This window comes from Balaenoptera musculus, chromosome 11, assembly GCF_009873245.2.
Source record: "Balaenoptera musculus isolate JJ_BM4_2016_0621 chromosome 11, mBalMus1.pri.v3, whole genome shotgun sequence".
NCBI lineage: Eukaryota > Metazoa > Chordata > Mammalia > Artiodactyla > Balaenopteridae > Balaenoptera > Balaenoptera musculus.
Window position 1 is genome coordinate 60,133,606 of NC_045795.1, and position 21,157 is coordinate 60,154,762.

Below are 21,157 nucleotides of genomic sequence, written 5' to 3' on the forward strand. Positions count from 1 at the left end.
CATCCATGTTGCTGCAAATGGCATTTTTCATTCTTTTTAATGGCTGAGTAATATTCCATTGTATATCTGTACCACATCTTCTTTATCCATTCCTCTGTCGATGGACATTTAGGTTGCTTCCATGTCTTGGTTATTGTAAACAATGCTGCAATGAACTTTGTGGTGCATGTATCTTTTCTTTTAAAATTTATTTATTTATTTATTTTTGGCTGTGTTGGGTCTTCATTGCTGTGCGCAGGCTTTCTCTAGTTGTGGTGAGTGGGGGCTACTCTTCGTTGTGGTGTGTGGGCTTCTCATTGCAGTGGCTTCTCTTGTTGCGGAGCATGGGCTCCAGGAACGCACGCGTCAGTAGTTGTAGCACGTGGGCTCAGTAGTTGTGGCTCGTGGGCTCTAGAGAGCAGGTTCAGTAGTTGTGGTGCATGGGCTTAGTTGTTCCGCGGCATGTGGGATCTTCCTGGACCAGGGCTCAAACCCGTGGCTGCATGTATCTTTTTGAATTACGGTTTCCTCTGGGTATATGCCCAGGAGTGGGATTGCTGGATCATATGGCAACTCACAGGCCCTATGTCCAAATACAGTCACATTGGAGATTAGGGCTTCAAGACATGAATTTTTAGTGGGGGAGGATACAATTCAGTCCATAGCAGAGCTATTCACTTATGATTTATACATTTTTCTGAATGTGTGCTTCAATTTTAAAAGTGTATTCAGTAAAGTAAAATGAAAGAGAACATGATGAGCATCAGATGTCCCATGGCCACAACTGCTCTTGGAGACATATGGACCATATAACCATCTTACACAGAGATGGACCAGTGCTCATAGCCAGTGTGAAAAGCCCAGTCCAGTCTCCAGGTGCGGGCTCTTTGCCTGACTCCCTGCTGTGGGGCACATCATATCTTAGATCGGAACAAAGTACTCACTGTCCCTACGGAGAACGCTGTGCCTCACCTTCTCTGCAATTTTCTCCGTCATTGAGCCAGTGATCTAATGAACAAGCTGTGCTCTGTATTAGGGTGTGAGTGGCTGTTGGTAGAACAAAACACGGAGTGTCCCTGGGGAATCACAAGTTTGTTGGGAGGCTACAGGGCAAGTTGAGCTAGGGAGAGAGAAAGGAAGAAGAAAAGAAAGAAGTCAAAATATTTTAAAATATCGAAGTAGAAAGATTTTTAAAGCATTATTTAGTTATTAATTTGTAATTATATTACATTTTGATCATTATAATCTCCGCTGTTTGAAATTTGTCTACATTCCCTTTGTGACCTAATGGTCAAAATTTGCTAATGTTTCATCCTAGCAAGAAAAAAGTGCATATTCGTTCAACAAATATTTAGTGAGGGCCTACGGTGTGCCAGGCACTGTTCTAGATTCTTAGGATCCAAGAGTGAACAAAACAAAGATCCTTGCCCATGTGAAGTTCTCATTTAAGCAAGAGGAAGCAGTTGATGAGCAATACTCACAATGAATAAGCAAATTTTAAAGTAATATTACATGTGCTATGGAAAGTGACAAATGTTTTCCAAGATAGCAGAGTAAGGTAAGTGGGATAGGGGCACAGATTGCAATTTAATGTAGGGTGGTCAGGGAAGGCCTACTTGAAATGTGAGGGTCGAGGAGGTATGTGTGTATGTGTGTGTATGCAGGTGTGCACACTTCCTGAAGGGCTTTGTAGGGCTTTGCAGGACTTGGACTCTTAGTGAAATGGGTTTGGACAGAGGAATGTCATGATCTCAGTTTTTCAGGACTCACACTGATGACTTTATGAAGATTTGACTGTAGGGAGACAAGAGTGGAGGCTGGGAGATGGTTAGGAGGTTATTATTATTGTTCAGGTGGAAGATGATAGTGGCTTGGATCAGGGTGGCAGCAGTAGAGGTAGATAGAAGTAGTTGGATTGGGGATATCTGTTTTGTAAATAAGTTCATTTATACCATTTTTTACAAATTAAATTCTACATGTGAGTGATATCATATGATATTTGTCTTTCTCTGTCTTTTACCTACTCTTAAAATTTATTTATCTCCTTGTTGTTTTCTTCAAGAGAGCTTAGAGTAAAATGGAAAACACCATAATATTAAGGGCAGGGAAAGAAATGAGAGTAAGAGACAGAGGATGAGAGAGAAGCAAGAACTAAGATTTATGCCTGAGAAAAGCTACAGCGATTAAGCACTGTCAAATGCAAGCTCCCCAAATATCACCAACGCAACCTATTGATAAGACAATGCTAAATTGATTGCTCACCCTGGAAGGGAGAACACCAACACCACTGCAACAGAACTTTGGCTGTGTCTTCAAGGGGCAAAGGCAAAGCTGGATATTATTGAGAATTGAAAGTTTTATCAGAGCGGGTCTTTCAGTGTGATGCTTGATCAGGATTGGGTAAAGATCATGACTAGTGGTTTAGAATTGGTGGCAACAGCAAGGTAAGGACTTTGAGGTGAGGGTTTCGAAGAATCTTAGGGAGTAAGCTGTCTGTTGATGCTTCCTATGGAGGCACTGATGTGTCTTTTGGGAGGGTCATGTAATGAACTTTCACATTATTTTCCTGAGCAGGAGTCTCCTGGCATGGCAGTTATACTAATGCATACAATGGAATAGTGAAGTCATGTTAAAGCAGACAGTAAGTTCTGTGTGTGTAGGAGGAAATGGGTGTGTGTTTGTTTCAGTTCCTCAACACAAAAACCAAGCCAGGCCATTTCTTATAGTAGTGCAGACCTCTAATCCCCAGCCCTGACCACAGTAGGACTGCTCACTCTGAGCTCCCAAGGCTTTGAGTTGGTTTGACATCTCCTTAATGCTTGTAAAATTTTTGCAGTCAGTGAAGCTGCAGTTCCTAATGAGCAAAGTCAATTTAGATTGAAGAAAGCATAAGATTTGGACCAGTACTGCTCATTGTTTATCTGCAATGGATGTCCCAGTGGACATAATTTTTGTCCATTACTGACAAATTAGATTTGGAGTTTTCAACTCCCGTTTTGCTCTCTTACAAGCTTTCAGTTACACATGATTAATGGCTTTAATTGTCCTGACTTTCCATTTTTAGGAGGCAAAGATTTCCTGGTAGATGTGGCACTCTCCAGCTACCGAGCACAATTTACAGCATTCAGCCTCATTCCCTTAAATTCGCTCACTACCCTGGGCATTGCTGAGAAAGACTCAGCTTACAATGTGGACTTAATTTTCTTATTATTTTCCCTAAAAGAATCACCAAGGTCCTACGAAAGGCTTAAAGATAGTTTTAATTCATCTCCCCATCTTATTATTAATATTGATATTATTTTGCTCTTTGGTCATATTATTTAACTAATTGAATAATTAAATAACTAATTGAATAAAAGCTACTATCCAATGCATAGATAGGCATTACATTTTACATAATGAAAAAATGTAATCAACATCATCCTCTCTGTAGTGGACACTGTTGGTGTCCCACCCAGATGCCTCCACAAGGCCAGTGGACCCAACCCCAGCAGCTGGGAGTGCTGGTGATTAATTATTCACAACCGCTCGCTTCAGAGAGTTGCTCTGGCAGACAGGAGCCATCTGCCCTGGAATATTACACCCCCCCAGTCCACCCAGGGCAGCCCACAGTCAATGAGTGACTGACATGGGGTATAAAAGGCCAGCCCTCTTGCCTCAGGCTGAGACTAATTCCACTGTACAATTCATGCTTCATCAGGGCAGGAGAAGCCTCTGGTCTGTAGTGTGATCAGCCTTGGCAGCCCCTAGGACCCCTTGTTCTCAGCAAATCTGCTGGGCTCCATGGTCACACCACCAGCAGCTCCCATCCACTCCTTGCCTTGAGCAACTCCCAACATGGCATCCACTCATTTGTTTCTGAACCCCAGAACTGTATTCTTGAAAAGGCGGTCAACAGAGGTGATGATGACAGTTTGAGGAAAAGAAATGTGACGTTGCCAGAGGATGGTGACTAAGAATAACTCACTGGATGCTTTCACATTCTCTCATACACTACTGGTGGGAGGGTAAATTGACTCAATCATTGCTTCCTGGTAAAATGATTATAGCCTTTGACCTAGACATTGCACTTCTTCAAATTTATTCTTCAGATATAGTTGATTAATTAGGCAAAGAATCAGCTATCTGGAGGCCCATTTCAGTGTTATTTATAATAACAAATAAATGCAGACAATCTGGAGCCCAAGAAAGGGGAATTATTATATATTCATGCAATGCAGCACTGTTTAGTTATCTAATCGTATCCTTTATTATCACTCATGGTTTCTGTGGACAGAGTGGAGATGGCTTATCTCTGCTCTGTGTTGTCTGGGGCCTCAGCTGGAGAACTTAAAGGCTGGAATGATCTGAAGGCTTGTTTGCTCTCATATTGGCAGACACTGATAATCAGCTAGAGACCCAACTGGGTGTGTCTGCTGGAACAATCACATGTGGCCTTTCCATGTAGCTTGGACTTCTCACCATGTGGTGGCTTGGTTCCAAGATTGAAAAGAAAGGAGAGCCAGGTAGAAGCCATATTGCCTTTTTTTTTTTTTTAAGAATTTTTTGGCAAGAACACCTCATTGGTGGCATTGGGCTCTTGCTATTGCGTGACCTCAGGGGGGCATGTCCATCCTGATTGTCCCAGTGTTAGTGAAGCCAGTTTGACCTCTTGATGGAGGAGGCGACTGCAGAGTTCCCCATCGTCGAGGGGCGCCCTCAACTCTGCACTGGGAGGTAACCTGCAGGTGATGCTGTGTGAATAGTTATGATTGCAAGGTGGTGGTTTTTTTTTTTTTTTTAAGAAATTCACGTTCTTTTATTTATTTATTTATTTATTTATGACTGTGTTGAGTCTTCATTTCTGTGCGAGGGCTTTCTCCAGTTGGGGCAAGCGGGGGCCACTCTTCATCGCGGTGCGCGGGCCTCTCACCATCGCGGCCTCTCTTGTTGCGGAGCACAGGCTCCAGACGCACAGGCTCAGTAATTGTGGCTCACGGGCCTAGTTGCTCCGCGGCACGTGGGATCCTCCCAGACCAGGGCTCGAACCCGTGTCCCCTGCATTGGCAGGCAGATTCTCAACCACTGCGCCACCAGGGAAGCCCCATATTGCCTTTTATGACCTGCTGTGGAAGTCACACGGCATCACCTGTGCCACATTCTACTTATTGTGATAGTTACAAAAGTCTGGCTGGGTTGAAAGGAAGGAAACAAAGATGCCACCTCTCGATGGAGGCATGTCAATGTCACATTGCAGGAGGAGCATGTGGGATGGGATTATAATATGCTGGTGCTAGCATCTATGGAAAATACACTGTGACTGTAACTAGTCATATCAATGTCTAATGGCATGGGAAAATGTTCATGATATACTATGAAGTTTAAAAAAATCAGATTACAAGACAATACGTACGGTATAATCCCACTTTGAAGGAAAACTGTATGGATGCAAAGTATTAACAGCGGCTTCCACCGGAAATGAGATGAATTTAAATGGATAACTGTATAATCACAATTTGTTCAAGTGTGTGTGTGTGTGTGTGTGTGTGTGTGTGTGTTGGTGTGGGGGCGTTTATGAAAGCATCTGTCTTCTTTGCCCATAGGCAGCTCCAGGGGATTCCTTTGGGAGTGTTGTCTTTGACCCCCTGAGTAGATCATTGGATTTAATAGTCAGGAAAAGCAATTTTTACTCAGTGATGCCTCTGGGTGTTCTGTGAGGCCCTGGCCTGAGTCCAGGTTACTTGGCGCTGACTTCCAGCAGCATGTGGCCCCAGGGACAAGGCATGAGTGAATTAAAGTTTAATTAAAGGTGAAACTCCACTGTAGATGGGGCTGCCTGTTTCCTCTTGGGTCGTTAGTGCAGGTGAGCATTCGAAAGGGCAGCACAAGGACTCCTGGTAACATTGAACCTCCCTCCCGGGCTTGTGTGTAATCAGTGCCCCTGGCAATTTTGTGGGACAACCTTTCTTTTTCTCTTGAAAAGGGGATAAAAAGATGTTGAAGGATATGGTAATGAAAACACAGAGAACCAGTGTGGGGAGAGTCTGGGGTAGCAAATGCAGAGTGGTTTCTCAGGTTAATAATCAAATTGGTCCCCAAGCCTTGCAGTCTCCCCATCCTGGGCCCCTCAAGCAGCCATTTTTAAAAGACCAGGTGGAAAAGGTTTCTTGGGGACAGACCTGACTCTCATGGGTGTCAAGGAGCACTTAGCCTGATGACCTGCTGTGGGTGTGGGCGTGGAGTGGAGGGGGTGCACTCAGTTCTGCGGCTTTGGATTTCCATCCAGAGCAGAGCCGGGGTGGACTGGTCCACGCTGCCCACACTCTCACAAACCACCTAAAGCCGACTGAATAAGAGGACCAATGGGAGGGGCTACTTACTTGGGAAACAAAATTAAGAAAGAAGTAAAGGCACTTTGATATGTACATGGAACCCTAGCAAGGAAGGTGCCACGGAGATGACTGTCCAAACCGCTGGGTGGTTGTTATAGCCACTGCCAAGCTGACCTAACTGCTCAGAGAGGTCACTGGACGATCAGAAAAAGCACCTTCTATCTAGGTCAAGTGTTGGCCTCATCACACCCTGGCTCTGGAACTTTCTGTGAGGCCCAGAAGCTCCTGGAGCCACAGTCTCCTCATCTGTGAAATGGGGCTTAGGTCACCTGCCTTACCTTGCCAGAGGTGCCAGTGAGATGGTGCCTGCCAGAGTTAGGCCTTATCCACTGCAAGATGGGAGTTTATCACAAGAACACAAGGAGACAGACTTTCATGGAAATTAGCAAAAGAAACCTTAGTTGTGCCAGGCCTTAGAAGTGACTGAAACTGGGTCCACGGAAGCTCCAGGGACCTCAGCAAATGGACTTGGCAGATCTTTGCAGTAACATGGTAACAATGCAAATAATAATAATCATAGTAATAGTGATAATAATAGAAATAAAGTTTAGCAAGCATTGACTCCGTAGAGCACATGCTCAGACCTTTATACACATCATCTCGTTTACTCATTTACTCCCCACCTCAACCCTGGGAGGCACTTTCACCTTCACTGTAGCCCTCCCCACTTAATGAGGCCTTATCATTCCAGCTTAGACAGAGCTTTGGCTTGCCCATTGCTCCTGCTCCCCTCAGGACCTCTAACATGCCTCCTTTCAGAAAGCCACAGTGCCTGCTACTCACTGCTTGATTATTTCCCAGTTTCACAACACAAACTTCTGAGAGCAGGAACATCCCCGGTCTGCAGGGACCTGTTGCTTATACAGTTTTAGAGACATTCTTTAAGAAAGGAAAAATAAAACATATGAATGCAAATCTGGGCTCAGGGACCTGGAGGAGGCCTCCTCAGGCCTCCTGAAGCTTCAGTGCATGTATTTTAGGGTGAGTCAGCCTCTGCTCTAGTCTAATAATGAGTTTTTTTGGTGGTTGGGGTGGAGGGTGACATTCCATGGGACCAAGCATGGCTGGTAAAAGTTGGTGCTTTTGAGCACAGCCTCTCTCTGCAGTGGTCTCCTCTCAACCACTCAGGGAAACCTGGTCTCAGGGGGAACCTGGCCATCTCTCCATCTCATGTGTCCCTCTGTTCTTCATTCAGAAGCTGGACTTGGGAGAAGGAAACTGGGGCCAGGAACTAAGAGCAAGACTCCCTGAAGACCTGCAGAGGGAGGTGCAGGCACGAGGTGCATAGTGACCAAGCAGTAATTTCGTGTCCTATATGTCCCGTGTTCCTTATGTACACGGCTCCCTCAGGGATCTCATGGGTATAAGAAATGGCTAGATCGACAAATGTGGGGTACTTATGGGGCTCATGGGCCCATGGCCAAATCACCTCTTAAAACTGTCAAAAGGGCAGGAATAAAGACACAGACTTAGAGAATGGACTTGAGGACATGGGGAGGGGGAAGGGGTAAGCTGGGATGAAGTGAGAGAGTGGCATATATACACTACCAAATGTAAAATAGATAGGTAGTGGGAAGCAGCCACATAGCACAGGGAGATCAGCTCGGTGCTTTGTGACCACCTAGAGGGGTGGGATAGGGAGGGTGGGAGGGGGACGCAAGAGGGAGGGGATATGGGGATATATGTATACATATAGCTGAATCACTTTGTTATACAGCAGAAACTAACACAACATTGTAAAGCAATTATACTCCAGTAAAGATGTTAAAAAGAGAAAAACAAAAAACTGTCAAAAGGGTCTTCCCTGGTGGTACAGTGGTAAAGAATCTGCCTTCCAATGCAGGGGACGCGGGTTCAATCCCTGGTCAGGGAATTAAGATCCCACATGCCCTGGGGCAACTAAGCCTGTGCGCCACAACTGCAGAGCCCAGGTGCCTCAACGAGAGCCTGAGTGCTGCAAACTACAGAGCCCACGTGCTCTGGAGCCTGCGTGCCACAACTAGGGAGGAGCCCACGCACCGCAACGAAGAGCCCGTGTGCCGCAACTAAGACCCGACGCAGCCATAAATAAATAAATAAACGATCAAAACCTTTCCATTGTTCCTAACACTCCCCTCTGATGATTTCCTTTAAAAAATACCTGAAGGTGGAAGATCTGAACATTTTAAGGCCTTCGACATGCAATTTTGTTCAAATGAAATTCATTCAAGTTTCATTCCAGAAAGTTGTATTGATTTACACTTGTTCCAAGGAGGACACACACCCTCTCTCAGATACCATCAGTTCCACGTTCAATCTCATTCTGGTGGAAAATCGTTCCCAACTAAAGACCAGAACTTTTCTAACCCTTGAAAGTGAGTTCCAGGAGGCCTGCTCCTCTGCAGTCCAAAGCAAGTCAGCCAGGCCATTGCGCCAAGGGAGGCATCTCCAGGGGATGGCTGAGCAGGCCACTCCGACATCATGACACAGGGCAGCAAATGCTTCTTCCTCCTGGGGTCCTGGACCTCTGGAATAAGTCCCCAGAGGGACATTTTTCTGCATTTTTTAAACCAAAGTTTTTATTATGTTTTTTTCTTGAGTGCCTGGAGCATTTGAGAGTTTAGCCAGTATCGTAGAACCTCTCCATCTCTTCTCACTTTTAGGCCTTTTCTCTAAAACAAACTCAAATGCAAGCAAACAAACTAGATGACTATGTAGGAAATATAAGGGCTGGCTTTAAATAGGTCAATAGCGTTAGCTATTGGCCATATGCTGGTACTGCAGCTACTATTTTTTTTCAACTTAGTAAATTTACAAAAGATATCCCTGCCACACTATAACAAAGAGAAGCAACAAAGAGAATTAGAAAGTGAAAAAGAAGCACTATCTTCAAAAAACTATGTTAACACCTGATATCTCCAAATACACTAGTTGAGGAGAGTGACAGACGCAGTGAAGATGATCCAGCTTGAGGAGGGTGCCATTGTATGTATACATATCACTTCTTCTTTATCCATTCATCTATTGATGGACACTTAGGTTGCTTCCATATCTTGGCTGTAGTAAACTATGCTGCAGTGAACATAGGTATGCATATATCTTTTCAAATAGTGTTTTCATTTTCTTTGGATAAATACCCAGGAATGGAATTGCTGGATTGTACGGTAGCTCTATTTTTAATTTTTTGAGGAACCTCCGTACTGTTTTGCATAGTGGCTGCACCAATTTACATTCCCGCCAACAGTGTATGAGGGTTCCCTTTTCTCCACACCCTCTCCATTCTAACAGGTGTGAGGTGATATCTCATTGTAGTTTTGATTTGCATTTCCCTGATAATTAGTGATGTTGAACATCTTTGCATGTGCCTGTTGACCATCTCTATGCATTTGGAAAAATGTCTCGATTCTCTGCCCAGTTTTAAAATTGGATTGTTTGTTTGTTTTTGATATTAAGTTGTTTGAATTCTTAATATATTTTGGGTATTAACCCTTTATTGGATATATGATTTGCAAATATCTTCTCTCATTCAGTAGGTTGCCTTTTGATTTTGTAGATGGTTTTCTTTTCTGTGCAGAAGCTTTTTAGTTTAGTGTAGTCCCACTTGTTTATTTTTGCTTTTGTTGCCTTCAGTTTTGGGGACAGATCCAAAAATTCCACACCAAGACGAAAGTCAAAGAGCTTACCACCTATGTTTTCTTTTAGGATTTTTTATAATTTCAGGTCTTACATTTAATTCTTTAACTCATTTGAATTTAGTTTTGTGTATGATGTGCAAAAATGGTCTAGTTTGGGCTTCCCTGGTGGCGCAGTTGTTAAGAATCCGCCTGCCATTGCAGGGGACACGGGTTCGAGCCCTGGTCCGGGAAGATCCCACATGCCGTGAAGCAGCTAAGCCCGTGTGCCACAACTACTGAGCCTGTGCTCTAGAGCCCACAAGCCACAACTACTGAGCCTGCATGCCACAACTACTGAGCCTGCGCACCAAGAGCCCGTGCTCTGCAACAAGAGAAGCCACCCCAACGAGAAGCTCGCGCATTGCAACGAAGAGTAGCCCCCGCTCGACGCAACTAGAGAAAGCCTGTGCACAGCAACGAAGACACAACACAGCCAAAAATAAATAAATAAATAAATAAATTAATTAATTAAAAACTTTTTAAAAAGGTCTAGTTTCGTTCTTTTACTTGTAGCTGTCCAGTTTTCCCAACACCACTTATTGAAGAGACTGTCTTTCCCCCATTGTATATTCTTGCCTCCTTTGTCATTGACTGACTATATGTGTGGGAGTTTATTTCTGGGCTCTCTATTCTGTTCCCTTGATCGATGTGTCTGTATCTTACTGCTTTGATTAGTATAGCTTTGTAGTATAGTTTGAAATCAGGGATGATGATGCCTCCATTTTTGTTCTTCTTTCTCAGGATTGCTTTGGCTAATCAGTGTCTTTTGTGGTTCTATATAAATTATAGGATAATTTAGTCGAGTTCCTGAAAAATGCCATGGCTATTTTGATAGGGATTGCACTGAATCTGTAGATTGCTTTGGGTAGTATGGACATTTTAACAATATTAATTCTTCTGCTCCATGAGCACAGTATACCTTTCCATTTATTGTGTTATCTTCAATTTCTTTCATCAATGTCTTACAGTTTTCAGAGCATAGGTCTTTCACCTCCTTGGTTAAATTTATTTTCAGGTATTTTATTCTTTTTGACATGATTGTAAATGGGATTGTTTTCTTGATTTCACTTTCTGATAGTATGTTATTGGTATATAGAAATGTAACAGATTTCCATATATTAATTTTGTATTCTACAACATTTCTGAATTCACTTATTAGTTCTAATAGTTTTTTGGTGGCATCTTTAATGTTTTCTATATGTAGTATCATGTCATCTGCAAACAGTAGCAGTTTTACTTCTTCCTCTTCAATTTGGATGCCTTTTATTTGTTTATTTTTCTCTTGTCTGATTGCTGTGGCTAGGACTTCTAATACTATGTTGAACAGAAGTGGTAAGAGTGGGCATCCTTGTCTTGTTACTAATTCTAAAGGAAAAGATTTCAGCCTTTCACTGTTGAGTATGATGTTAGCTGTGGATTTGTCATGAACGACCTTTGTTGTGTTGAGGTGTGTTCCCTCTGTACTCACTTTGGTGAGAGTCTATTGGAGCCATTTTCCCAACAGCATTTGCTCACTTTGTGTCTCTGTGTCACAGTTTGGTAGTCCTCAAAATATTTCAAACTTTTTCATTATTATTATATATGTTATGGTGATCTGTGATCAGTGATTGATGTTACTATTGGAAAAAGATTATGACTCACTGAAGGCTCAGGTGATGGTTAACACTTTTTAGCAATAAAGTATTCTAAAATAAGGTATATACATAGTATTTTAGGCATAATACTATTGCACTCTTAATAGACTACAGTATAGTGTAGGTATAACTTTTCTACGTATTGGAAAACCAAAAAATTCATGGTACTCTCTTTTTTTAAATATTTGTTAAGATTCTAGTGTTTATTTTTTAACTTTATTGAAGTATAGTTGATTTACAATTTTGTGTTAATTACTACTGTACAGCAAAGTGATTCAGTTATACATATATATTCTTTTTTATATTCTTTTCCATTATGGTTTATCACAGGATATTGAATATAGATCCCTGTGCTTTACAGTAGGACCTTGTTGTTTATCCATCCTATATATAATAGTTTACATCTGCTAATCCCAAACTCCCACTCCATTCCTCCTCCACCTCCCCTCCCTCTTGGCAACCACAAGTCTGTTCTCTATGTCTGTAAGTCTGTTTCTGTTTCAGAGATATGTTCATTTGTGTCATATTTTAGATTCCACATATAAGTGATATCATATGGTGTTTGTCTTTCTCTTTCTGACTTCACTTGGTATGATAATCTAGGTCCATCCACATTGCTGCAGATGGCATTATTTCATTCTTTTTTATGGCTGAGTAATATTCCATTGTATATATATACCACGTCTTCTTTATCTATTCATTTGCCGATGGACATTTAGGTTGTTTCCATGTCTTGGCTATTGTAATAATGCTGCTATGAACATAGGGGTGCATGTATCTTTTTGAATTACAGTTTCGTCTGGATACAGCCCAGGAGTGGGATTGCTGGATCATATGTCAACTCTATTTTTAGTTCTTTCAGGAACCTCCATACTGTTTTTCATAGTGGCTGCATGGTGGTACTCTCTTAATTACAATATTCACTTTATTGTAGTGGGCTGGAAGGAACCACAATATCTCCGAGGTATGCCTGTATTTGAAAGATGGGAAATATTAGGGGATATTTCTATGTGATGAAAAGGATTCAGTAGGGAGGAAGAAATTGATGATTCAGAAAAAGGAGGGTAATTACAGTGATAATTCATGGAGAAGAGGGGACCGTACTCAGGATACAAATTGAGGGGTTGGTTTTAATGGGAGCAAGTACCCTTCATCCATTATAAGCAGGAAAGAAGACAGTATGAACAGTTGCCCTAGATGAGAAGATTTAGAGATGGAAAAATGAAGCAATTTCAAATATGTCAACGATGGATGAGGCAAAGCCTTCAGCTGTGTAAGATGGAGGATGGGGGTGAAGGGAGAGGGAAAAGAACGACTGTTTTCCTTCAGCAGCCATCAGCTGTCCTGTGCAGGTATTGAGCCAGTGGCTGAGTTTAACAAGGGTTGCGGTTTTGACAAATGAGTATAAAGGAAGGAGGCAAGATCAACGGAGATGAGGGTATTTGCAAGGAGGTAATTATGATGGTAAGCCAAGGAAGCTGTGCTGGGTCATGAAGTCTTTGAGAACTGCATGAGCCGATATATGTAAGTTATTCAGAACTCTGTGTTACAAATGTTAAAAAGAGGTTAGCCATTTTTACTTTTATTGCAAGGGAAGTGAGAAAACGAGGGACAATGCTTGGTAAAAATGTGGAAGGGTCAAAGGATTTATTGTTAGAGATAATACATTTTCTGATGTAATACCTCCCAATATCTCCCTGGGGGGATTCCCTGGTCAGATGCCCATCTTGTGATGCTGTCCATGATTCATGTAGAATCAAATCCCTAAAGTACAATTCCCAGGTTACCACTGAGCTTCCATTAGGCTTCCCTCACTTGTGAAGGTGAGATCTGCCAGAGGCTCTCCAAGTGAGTATATTACTAATGATTAATCTGCCAAGTGAGTCCTGTTCAGGGTTGTTTAGGCCTAACGCAGTGGCATCATCGTGGACGTTAGGTCTTTAAGGGAGTCCAGTCACTGCTTTTCCCAGGCAAAAGTTGCTAATGTTCAAGTGACCCTCTAAGTGGGTGTGACTCCAGTAGCCAAAAAGGCACACTTACCTGTGTATTGGTCTAAGACAGAGGTTTAAATTGAGAGCACTATGCATTTATGGTGTGTGTGTGTATGTAAAACTCCAGATTGTGTTCCTCAACAGGTGACAATTTAGCAGGAGCCTTGATTGTTTTCTAGCTTAATCATCCATTCTCTGGAGGCCATAAACAGATGTCTCTATTTACACTTGAATTAAATTCCTTCTAATAACACTGTGCTAGATAGTAGGTGAGATGGCTTTATACATCCACAGGGCAAGACCATGAAAGCATTTTCTTCTCTCTCCCAGGTAAAAGCAAACTGCAATAGATTTCTATGGATTGCAATAATAAGGCATTGGCTAGACCAATTTCTGCATAACATTTGAGGGATGACAAAATTAAACCTGTCAGCTGGTGCTTTAATGATGCCTGCAACAACCTAAACCTCCTGTAATTTACTGAGAACTGCCAAGAGCAATCAAGTTTTTAAAATGGCCACAAGGGGGTGTTAAAGGACTACATACCTGCTCTAATCATCCCCTCCCTCTTTCCACCCTTTCTAGTCCTTACTTCAAGAATCATCCCCTATATACCCTATGTTGTTTCATTTCAACAATCTTAGTTTATCGAGTAGGTTGCTACTGGTTCTCATAGTTTAATCTGAATATCAGGCTATGTTTCCTGAGTTTTTAGCAAGTTAATGGCAATTAGGCACTCAGTGTGGATGTTTGTGACCAGGGAGTAGTTGGGCCTTTTTCCTACTTCAAGGAAGTATACTGCTCTCTAAATCCTTGGTGATGTTTTCCCCATGGAATTTGTCATGATCGATATGGATTAAAGTACTTTCTGATTTTATCTCCGCTCTCCTTTACGTTGTTCCTTGCCCAGTGACTGAGGAGATGGGCCTGGGGTCCTGATAATGGACGAAAGACACATGGAGACAAACCTGGGGGTTACAGCTAGTTTCCTTCTCGACCATTCTGTAGGCTTAGAGACCCTTCAGGATAGAGCAGAGGGCTGCAGCAGTAGCTCAGCTTGGGGGTCAAGATCACTTAGATTCCCAGCAGGGGATTTTAGCTTTGAACTTTAGTCCCCTTTGTGCATTGAATGAATGGTGCTTATCTCTATGTAATTGCTTTCTGCATGAAAAGTAGTCTGCAGGTTGTTCACTGGTTTGAGATGAAGGCACCACGATTCAGATCATGCCCTCAGTTCATGGGCAGATCTGTTGTTTCTCCTGCTAGGTTCAGAAGCAGACTTATGAGCTAACAGGTGAGCCATCCACCTCACACTGGCATCCTCACTGCCAATGCTGAGTTTAAATTGCCCTTTAAGTTCCCCATATAGGCCAGAGAATCCCCACAGGCCGCATGTCATCTGACACAATGCCTGGATTAGGAACATCCAAGGACAGCTTGGTATTCCCTCCTCTACTGGCAGTAGTTCCACCCTGAATGGTTTTCCAGGAGTGAAGAAATACAGCCATTCCTCTGGTTTATGACTTTTCTTTTTCCAAGCTTCCACTATCCAGATGAAAAGGGAGTTAAAGGCCCGCATAACCTTGTGAAAGGAGCTGTCAATGCTGAAGGCGCCTTACATGGTTTTGTTCCTGCTTAATTCTGGCTGATTCACTTGGCCCCCTGATCCCAGACAAGCACAACGTTGCCTGGCTATCGCCTGCCTGTCAAGCAAGGGCAGCTGGTTGCTGTCCACTGCAAGTGAGAATTCTTTTAGATACGGCAGGGCCACGCCTGCCTCATTTCCTTCCCACATGGAATTCTGGCTTGGTGTGGGAAACCTCACAGGCCCAGTGGAACAAGTTTGTGTGGGCAATCTAATGAGCTTGATTTTTCCTGAGTTCTAACTGCCCATTCCTTTAGCTGGAGCCCAGCTGGTGACAGGAGGCACACAGAAGTCTGTTACCATTCTGTTTGTCTCAAGTTATTTTGGTTAACTGCACTCTGATTGGGACTAGAACTATTCCTTCCATAAGATCAGAGCTGCCCCCTTTCTAGGGTGGTTCAGAGGACAGCTCTTACTTGAGTTCCTAAACAGGAAGAACAGGCTGCACCCCCAGGCTTTCCTCTGCCTTGTGTGGGGCCCAGATCTCGTGGGGACAAGATTGAGGGCACAGGACATCGTTGCTATAGCAGCAGTTTACTCGGCTGTGCCTCAGCCAACCAAAGGTCAGTTTCCTACTGGCTTCACCAAGGCCTCAGCTGAACCTAGAGGTCTAGGGACAATCTACTAGTCCTCTACTCGGTAGTTTTCGTTTTGCACCGTCAAAGTACAGACCACTAAAAAAACTGCAGATCACAATCTCCCCACACAGGAGACACAAGGAGATACCGTTTGGCTGGTTATTTTAACTGCATTTGTAGGGCATATTCTCCCTCCTGTTACACAATGCCATCTAGTCCTTTTTGCAGACAAGAGTGTTGCAGTCCCTGAAGTGGACAAGAACGTTGAGCTGTGTCCTTTGGTATCTCTGAGGCTCCCAGACTGCTTTCCCACATGAGGGGATTTGACTTTGACTGGTTTCAGTAAAATTGCAGAAATCTGTAGCTATTTCCATTGCACTGCTCAAAGACAAGGGTGCACGATACTGTTCTCGCTCCAAGGATGGGGACTGCCCTACAGGTGACAAGTCCAATCAGGTATCTGGGGCTCACAGGTTGAAGGATCAGAAAGAGGTGCTCCTCACAAAATCCAGAGTGAAGTATTACTCAAGGCTTTTGATCCCATCTAGTAGGAGTGGCCTGACACATGAAGTGATAGCCAAGAGCTTATCTGTGGGGGCCAAGAGGAGGGGCCTTTTTCTTTCCATCTAACGAGGTTTCCCTTGTCCTGTCCACCTTCTTGTTCAATCAATCTCAACAGACAGTTCTTTTCTGGGCATTACCTCAGATCTCCATAGATGAAGGAACACCTGAATGTGTGTGTTAATGTAAATTTCTGCTTTATCATTTTCATAACGATTTCCACAGCACCTCTCAATGTGAGGTGGAATCATTACAAAATGTTACAGGTAGAAAAGTGAGGATTTCTCAATTAAGTTGGAAAATTCTCCCATGCCGCTTGATCTTCTTGGTCATGTTATACTGTTTTCCAGAAATCAGCTTACCAAATTTGGCACTATATTCTGGTGTACTCACTTCTCAATATTCCCAGTCTTTCCTGATTAGAGGTACGATGGGGTGAGAATGTAACAAAACCTATTAAGTATCCTTCAGAGGTAAACTCTGTGGGGGCTGATTTTGTTTTTCCAAAAGCAGCACCATCAAAACAGGAGGAAAGGTTAAGCTGGTACAGAATGCAGTGACATTTTTCACACCATTATCCCACTGCATTAAGCTAAAAAGCACACATCTATACAATAGTTCCCTTCTTATCCGAGATTTCACTTTCTGCAGTTTCAGTTACCCATGGTCCAAAACAAAATTAGATGGAAAATTCTAGGGATAAACAATTCATAGGTTTTATATTGAGCACTATTCTGGGTAGCGTGAGGAGATAGAATCTTGCACCATTCTGCTCCATCTGGGCGAGACATGATTCATCCCTTTCTCCAGCGTATCCACACTGTATATGCTATCTGCCGCTCAGTATAGGAAAAAACATAATATATATAGGGTTTGATACTATCTGCAGTTTCAGATATCCATTGGGGGTCTTGGAATGTATCCCCTTTGGATAAAGAGGTGACTACTGTAGATGTATTTCTCTGCCTTGGCTAAATGGTTTTAATGATACAGCTTGTGTAACTGAGCAAATAATCACAGCTCAATAAAAAGCAGAAGTCTGGAACTGAAGAGGATGAGCTGCAGAAATCTTGTAATTAAGAACTACGAATTCTCTTATTTCTCACCCTACCCCCAACCCCCATGCACCACTGCCCTTGGCTCTTACTTCCTCTGGTGAATACCAAACCGTGACTTAGTGAAAGAACATGGCTTTTCTGGCTGGAAGCCCTTGGCTGGCACCCCAACTCTGTCACTTTCTCGCACTCTAGGGAAGTTAACCCTAACCCCAATGCCTTCCATCTGTAGAACAGTGGTACCACCCACCCACCCACACTTGCAGGGCACTGCCTGTGACTAAATTTATTTTACGTCAGGAACCTACTTTACTGTCTGGCACTTAGGGATAGACTTGTGTTGGCACCCCACTAACATAACCAATAAAAATAAATAAAATAATTCTCTGTGCTAATATGTAAGTTTAAACTATGCTTCATTTTCTTTTCAAAAATTTAACAGTACATTCCGGCAAATTCTTGGCTCTGAGTTTATACTGTTTCTACTCATTTTTAAGTAAAGAACAAAATTACACATATAACAAAGGTTCTCCTCTAGCTCGTCACAGCATCTGAAATCAACTGGAAAGAATACACAGAATGAGACAATTATGAAAGACAAACTATGTGTATATTACTTGCTTAGATTTGGGAGCCTAACTGCTCACAAAAGGATTCATAGATTTTTTTTTATTGTTAAGCTGCAACATACATGGTTTAATACAACAAAAAAATTTAATCAAGTGAAAAGTAATAAACTGAACAATAAACAAATAAACACTCAAAAAAAATATTTTCCATTGGAAACATGTTAAGATGAATACGGGGTTTCATTACCATCTTACTGCAATTTTCTTATGTGTTACTAGTCTACATACCCCATGTTTTCTGTAATCATGCAGATGTGAATGAAAGTTTGAATGATTAAATAAATGAAAAGTCCGTTTACTGCAGAGAATCATTTCACAAGGCAGCCAAACTTGGTTTAGAGAACAAAATTATTCAAGAAATTCTCCACGTATTTAGGTTCATTTTAGAATCCATGAACCTTAAGCTGTTCCTCCTTGACAATGCCAACCTGCAAAATAAAATTTAATTTAGCAGAATCACTCAGAGTAACACATAAATTCATTCCTAAGAAGACAGAGCAGTCATTAAAAAGAATCATTGTTAATAGGTGACTGCAACACTGTATTTGTGGCATAAACTGTTAATAACAAAAACTCAACAAATATTTGAATATCTTGACATTCCACAAAACATCCTAAATGGACACAGGAATGATCAGGTCATTCTAATGACAAAATAAACTGGTACTCCTGCCCAAGTAAGTACAACTAATGCGCTCCATTCACATGATTTTTTACTAAGTAGGTAATAATTCACATTGCCCTTAAATACAATTTTAGAAGCAATCTCAAGGTTGTACATAAAGCACCCAGTCACTCACCTCCAAGAGAAACTGGCAAATGTTTTTTCTTTGGTCACCTTGAAGCTGAATAACCTCTCCGTATTCAGGATGTTCAATCACAGTACCATTACAGGCAAATTTCTGGAGAAGTAGATTCAGCATAACTGAGTCAAATACAATGATATTTTATTTTCACCCTAAGATTATCTGGATGTTAATTAAGAGTATGAACACAGTTTTCTTGGGTCCAATCATTTTCACCCACACTGACGGTCAAGTAAAAGGTGTGAACCGTAATCCTATTTAGAGGTGTGTGTCAATAACTATAGTTTAATTTCTTCTTCCTAACACCTTTACCTTTTTGAAAGCTTTCACAAGTTTCTTCTTGTCATAATCATCTGCAATGCCCTGAACAGTAGTCAGTGTCTTTCTGCCGTTCCGTTGCTGGATTCTTATATGAATGTAATCCTCAGTCCCTGCCGGGAGTAAGTCGTCACCCTTAGTTGCATCAGCAAAGGGGTCTGCAAAGGGATACAAAAAAATCCAAAGCAGGGAAATATCTTTTAGTCAGTAATTTCCAGATACAGCTACGCTACAATCTAGAAACTCAGCAAAGAAGGTTCTAGTGCTTCTGCTTTCTTTCTGCAGGTGGGGATGTGGGGGAGTAGTGATAAGGGCAGGGTATTAATAAAACCTACAAGGTACTTTCACAAAAAGAGATTTTAAACAGGTATGTCCACTGATACCTGAACAGAAAAACGTTGTTATAGATGTTATCGTTGAACATAATCCTCTAATGAGAGAAAAGAGATTTTAAGACCTTAATTTTAGAGCCACTATAAAAATGTGCGTCATCTCGATTACATTCTGATGACAACAGAAACATTCACAGATGCCACCCCAATCATTTAACCCTAACTCTGCCTCAAAAAAGATACATATATGTATATCAAGAGTAATTTTACCTATTACTACTTAAGTAGAGAAGACTGGCCCACTGCCCTGTAACAGATCAGAGGCCTGATCCGCAGCATCTTTTACTAAATGCGCCCGAGAACAGCCACGAACAGCCCCGACCGCTAATGGACGCCGATGCCCCAGCCCGAGCCGGCGTCCCCCTGGCGATCAATGGGCAGGTCTGGGGGCGGAACAGGGTCGCAGAGGTGGCAGGGGGCAGAAGCGAGCGGCAGGAAGGTCCAGGAGCGGGCAGGGGGCGGCACGAGGCCCGCGGCCGGGGCTCCGGGGGCCGTCCTCGGAGAGGGGGTCGCCAGGGGCCCGGTCGCCATCTTCCGGGCACCGAGACAAAGCCCCACTCGGGGTGCGGGTAGGGCGGCCGAGGGCCTTTCCGGGCGGGGGTCCGGCGAGCGGCCCCGGCGAGGGCGGGCAGCGGCGGCCTCCCGGCCGAGAGGCGCGCAGGAGACGTGGGGAGACGGGAGGGGCGGCGGGGCGACCCGCTCTTACCGAAAGATTGGAGGTTCTGGATAGTGGACATGCGATACTAGTGTGAGGCCGGTGAGGGGATAAAATTCCTGCGGGGCCCGCCCGGATCACCGTGTCAGGAGGCGGTAGTGGCGAGAAAACGGAAATAAATAAGGAGACGCTTCGCCCCGGGGTTGGGAAGCGGCTGGATCGGCGGCGGAAGCCGGGAGGAGGCAGGAAGAGGCGAAGGAGGAGGCGGAGGAAGAGGCGGCAGCGACGGATGCGAGGACGCGAGAGAAGAGGCGGCGCTGCGGCTTCTCCGACAAAATGGCCGACGGAGACTATTTAGCCGCGCCCGCCGCCCCTCCCACGTGACCCGCCCGCGCTTGGCGCCCTGGGACTTGTAGTTTTCACGAGGCAAGAGAGCCCGGAAAACCTGGAGCGGGCGGGCTTCCGGGACCTCAATTCCCAGCGGGGAGTGCGCCCCCCAGCGGCAGGCGGCGGGGCCGGAAAGGGTCCAGAGCGCTGCAGAGCCATCTGGCTAGAGCTCGCGGGTCTAGAGCTGTACTCCCCGCGCTCTCGCAGGCTCTCCCTTGACTCACCTTCTCTCGCGGTACAGTGGCAGCAAGGAGTGTTAGGTGCTGGGGGGGATAATCTCCATCAGTCACCCTCGAGGCCTTGGGTAATGTAAGTGAAATCGGGGTACAGGAGCAGAACAAGGTCCCTAGTCCCAGCTTTCGGCTTGATGGCTGCCCCTCAGCACCTCTCCTCCTCACCTCCCGCCTTGTCCGGTTGCAGGAACCCTGTTAGTCCCTACCAAGGGTCGAGGTGGGAGCCTCCTGCCCAGGATTGGGCTGCCCTCCGATTCCCTAGCGCGGTGG

General features: G+C 43.7%; 1 protein-coding gene across 1 annotated transcript; it reads right to left on the reverse strand.

The window, feature by feature from the left end:
- Window positions 1-18,058: 18,058 nt before the first annotated feature.
- EIF1B (eukaryotic translation initiation factor 1B) lies at window positions 18,059-20,602 on the reverse strand. The gene is made up of 4 exons (XM_036870709.1): window positions 20,319-20,602; window positions 19,215-19,378; window positions 18,897-18,998; window positions 18,059-18,524 (listed from the first exon to the last, which is right to left on the reverse strand). Exons 1-4 carry the CDS (start codon window positions 20,347-20,349, stop codon window positions 18,480-18,482), a joined length of 342 nt encoding a protein of 113 aa, XP_036726604.1. The 5' UTR covers window positions 20,350-20,602; the 3' UTR covers window positions 18,059-18,479.
- Between the last annotated feature and the right edge of the window lie 555 nt (window positions 20,603-21,157).

Coding starts and splice junctions, on each gene's coding strand:
- EIF1B (XM_036870709.1), bottom strand. CDS start 20,349: ATGTCCACTATCCAGAACCTCCAATCTTTCG. Junction 19,379..20,318: donor CCAGAACCTCCAATCTTTCG/GTAAGAGCGGGT, acceptor ATCCCTTTGCAG/ACCCCTTTGCTGATGCAACT. Junction 18,999..19,214: donor TTGTGAAAGCTTTCAAAAAG/GTAAAGGTGTTA, acceptor CTACTTCTCCAG/AAATTTGCCTGTAATGGTAC.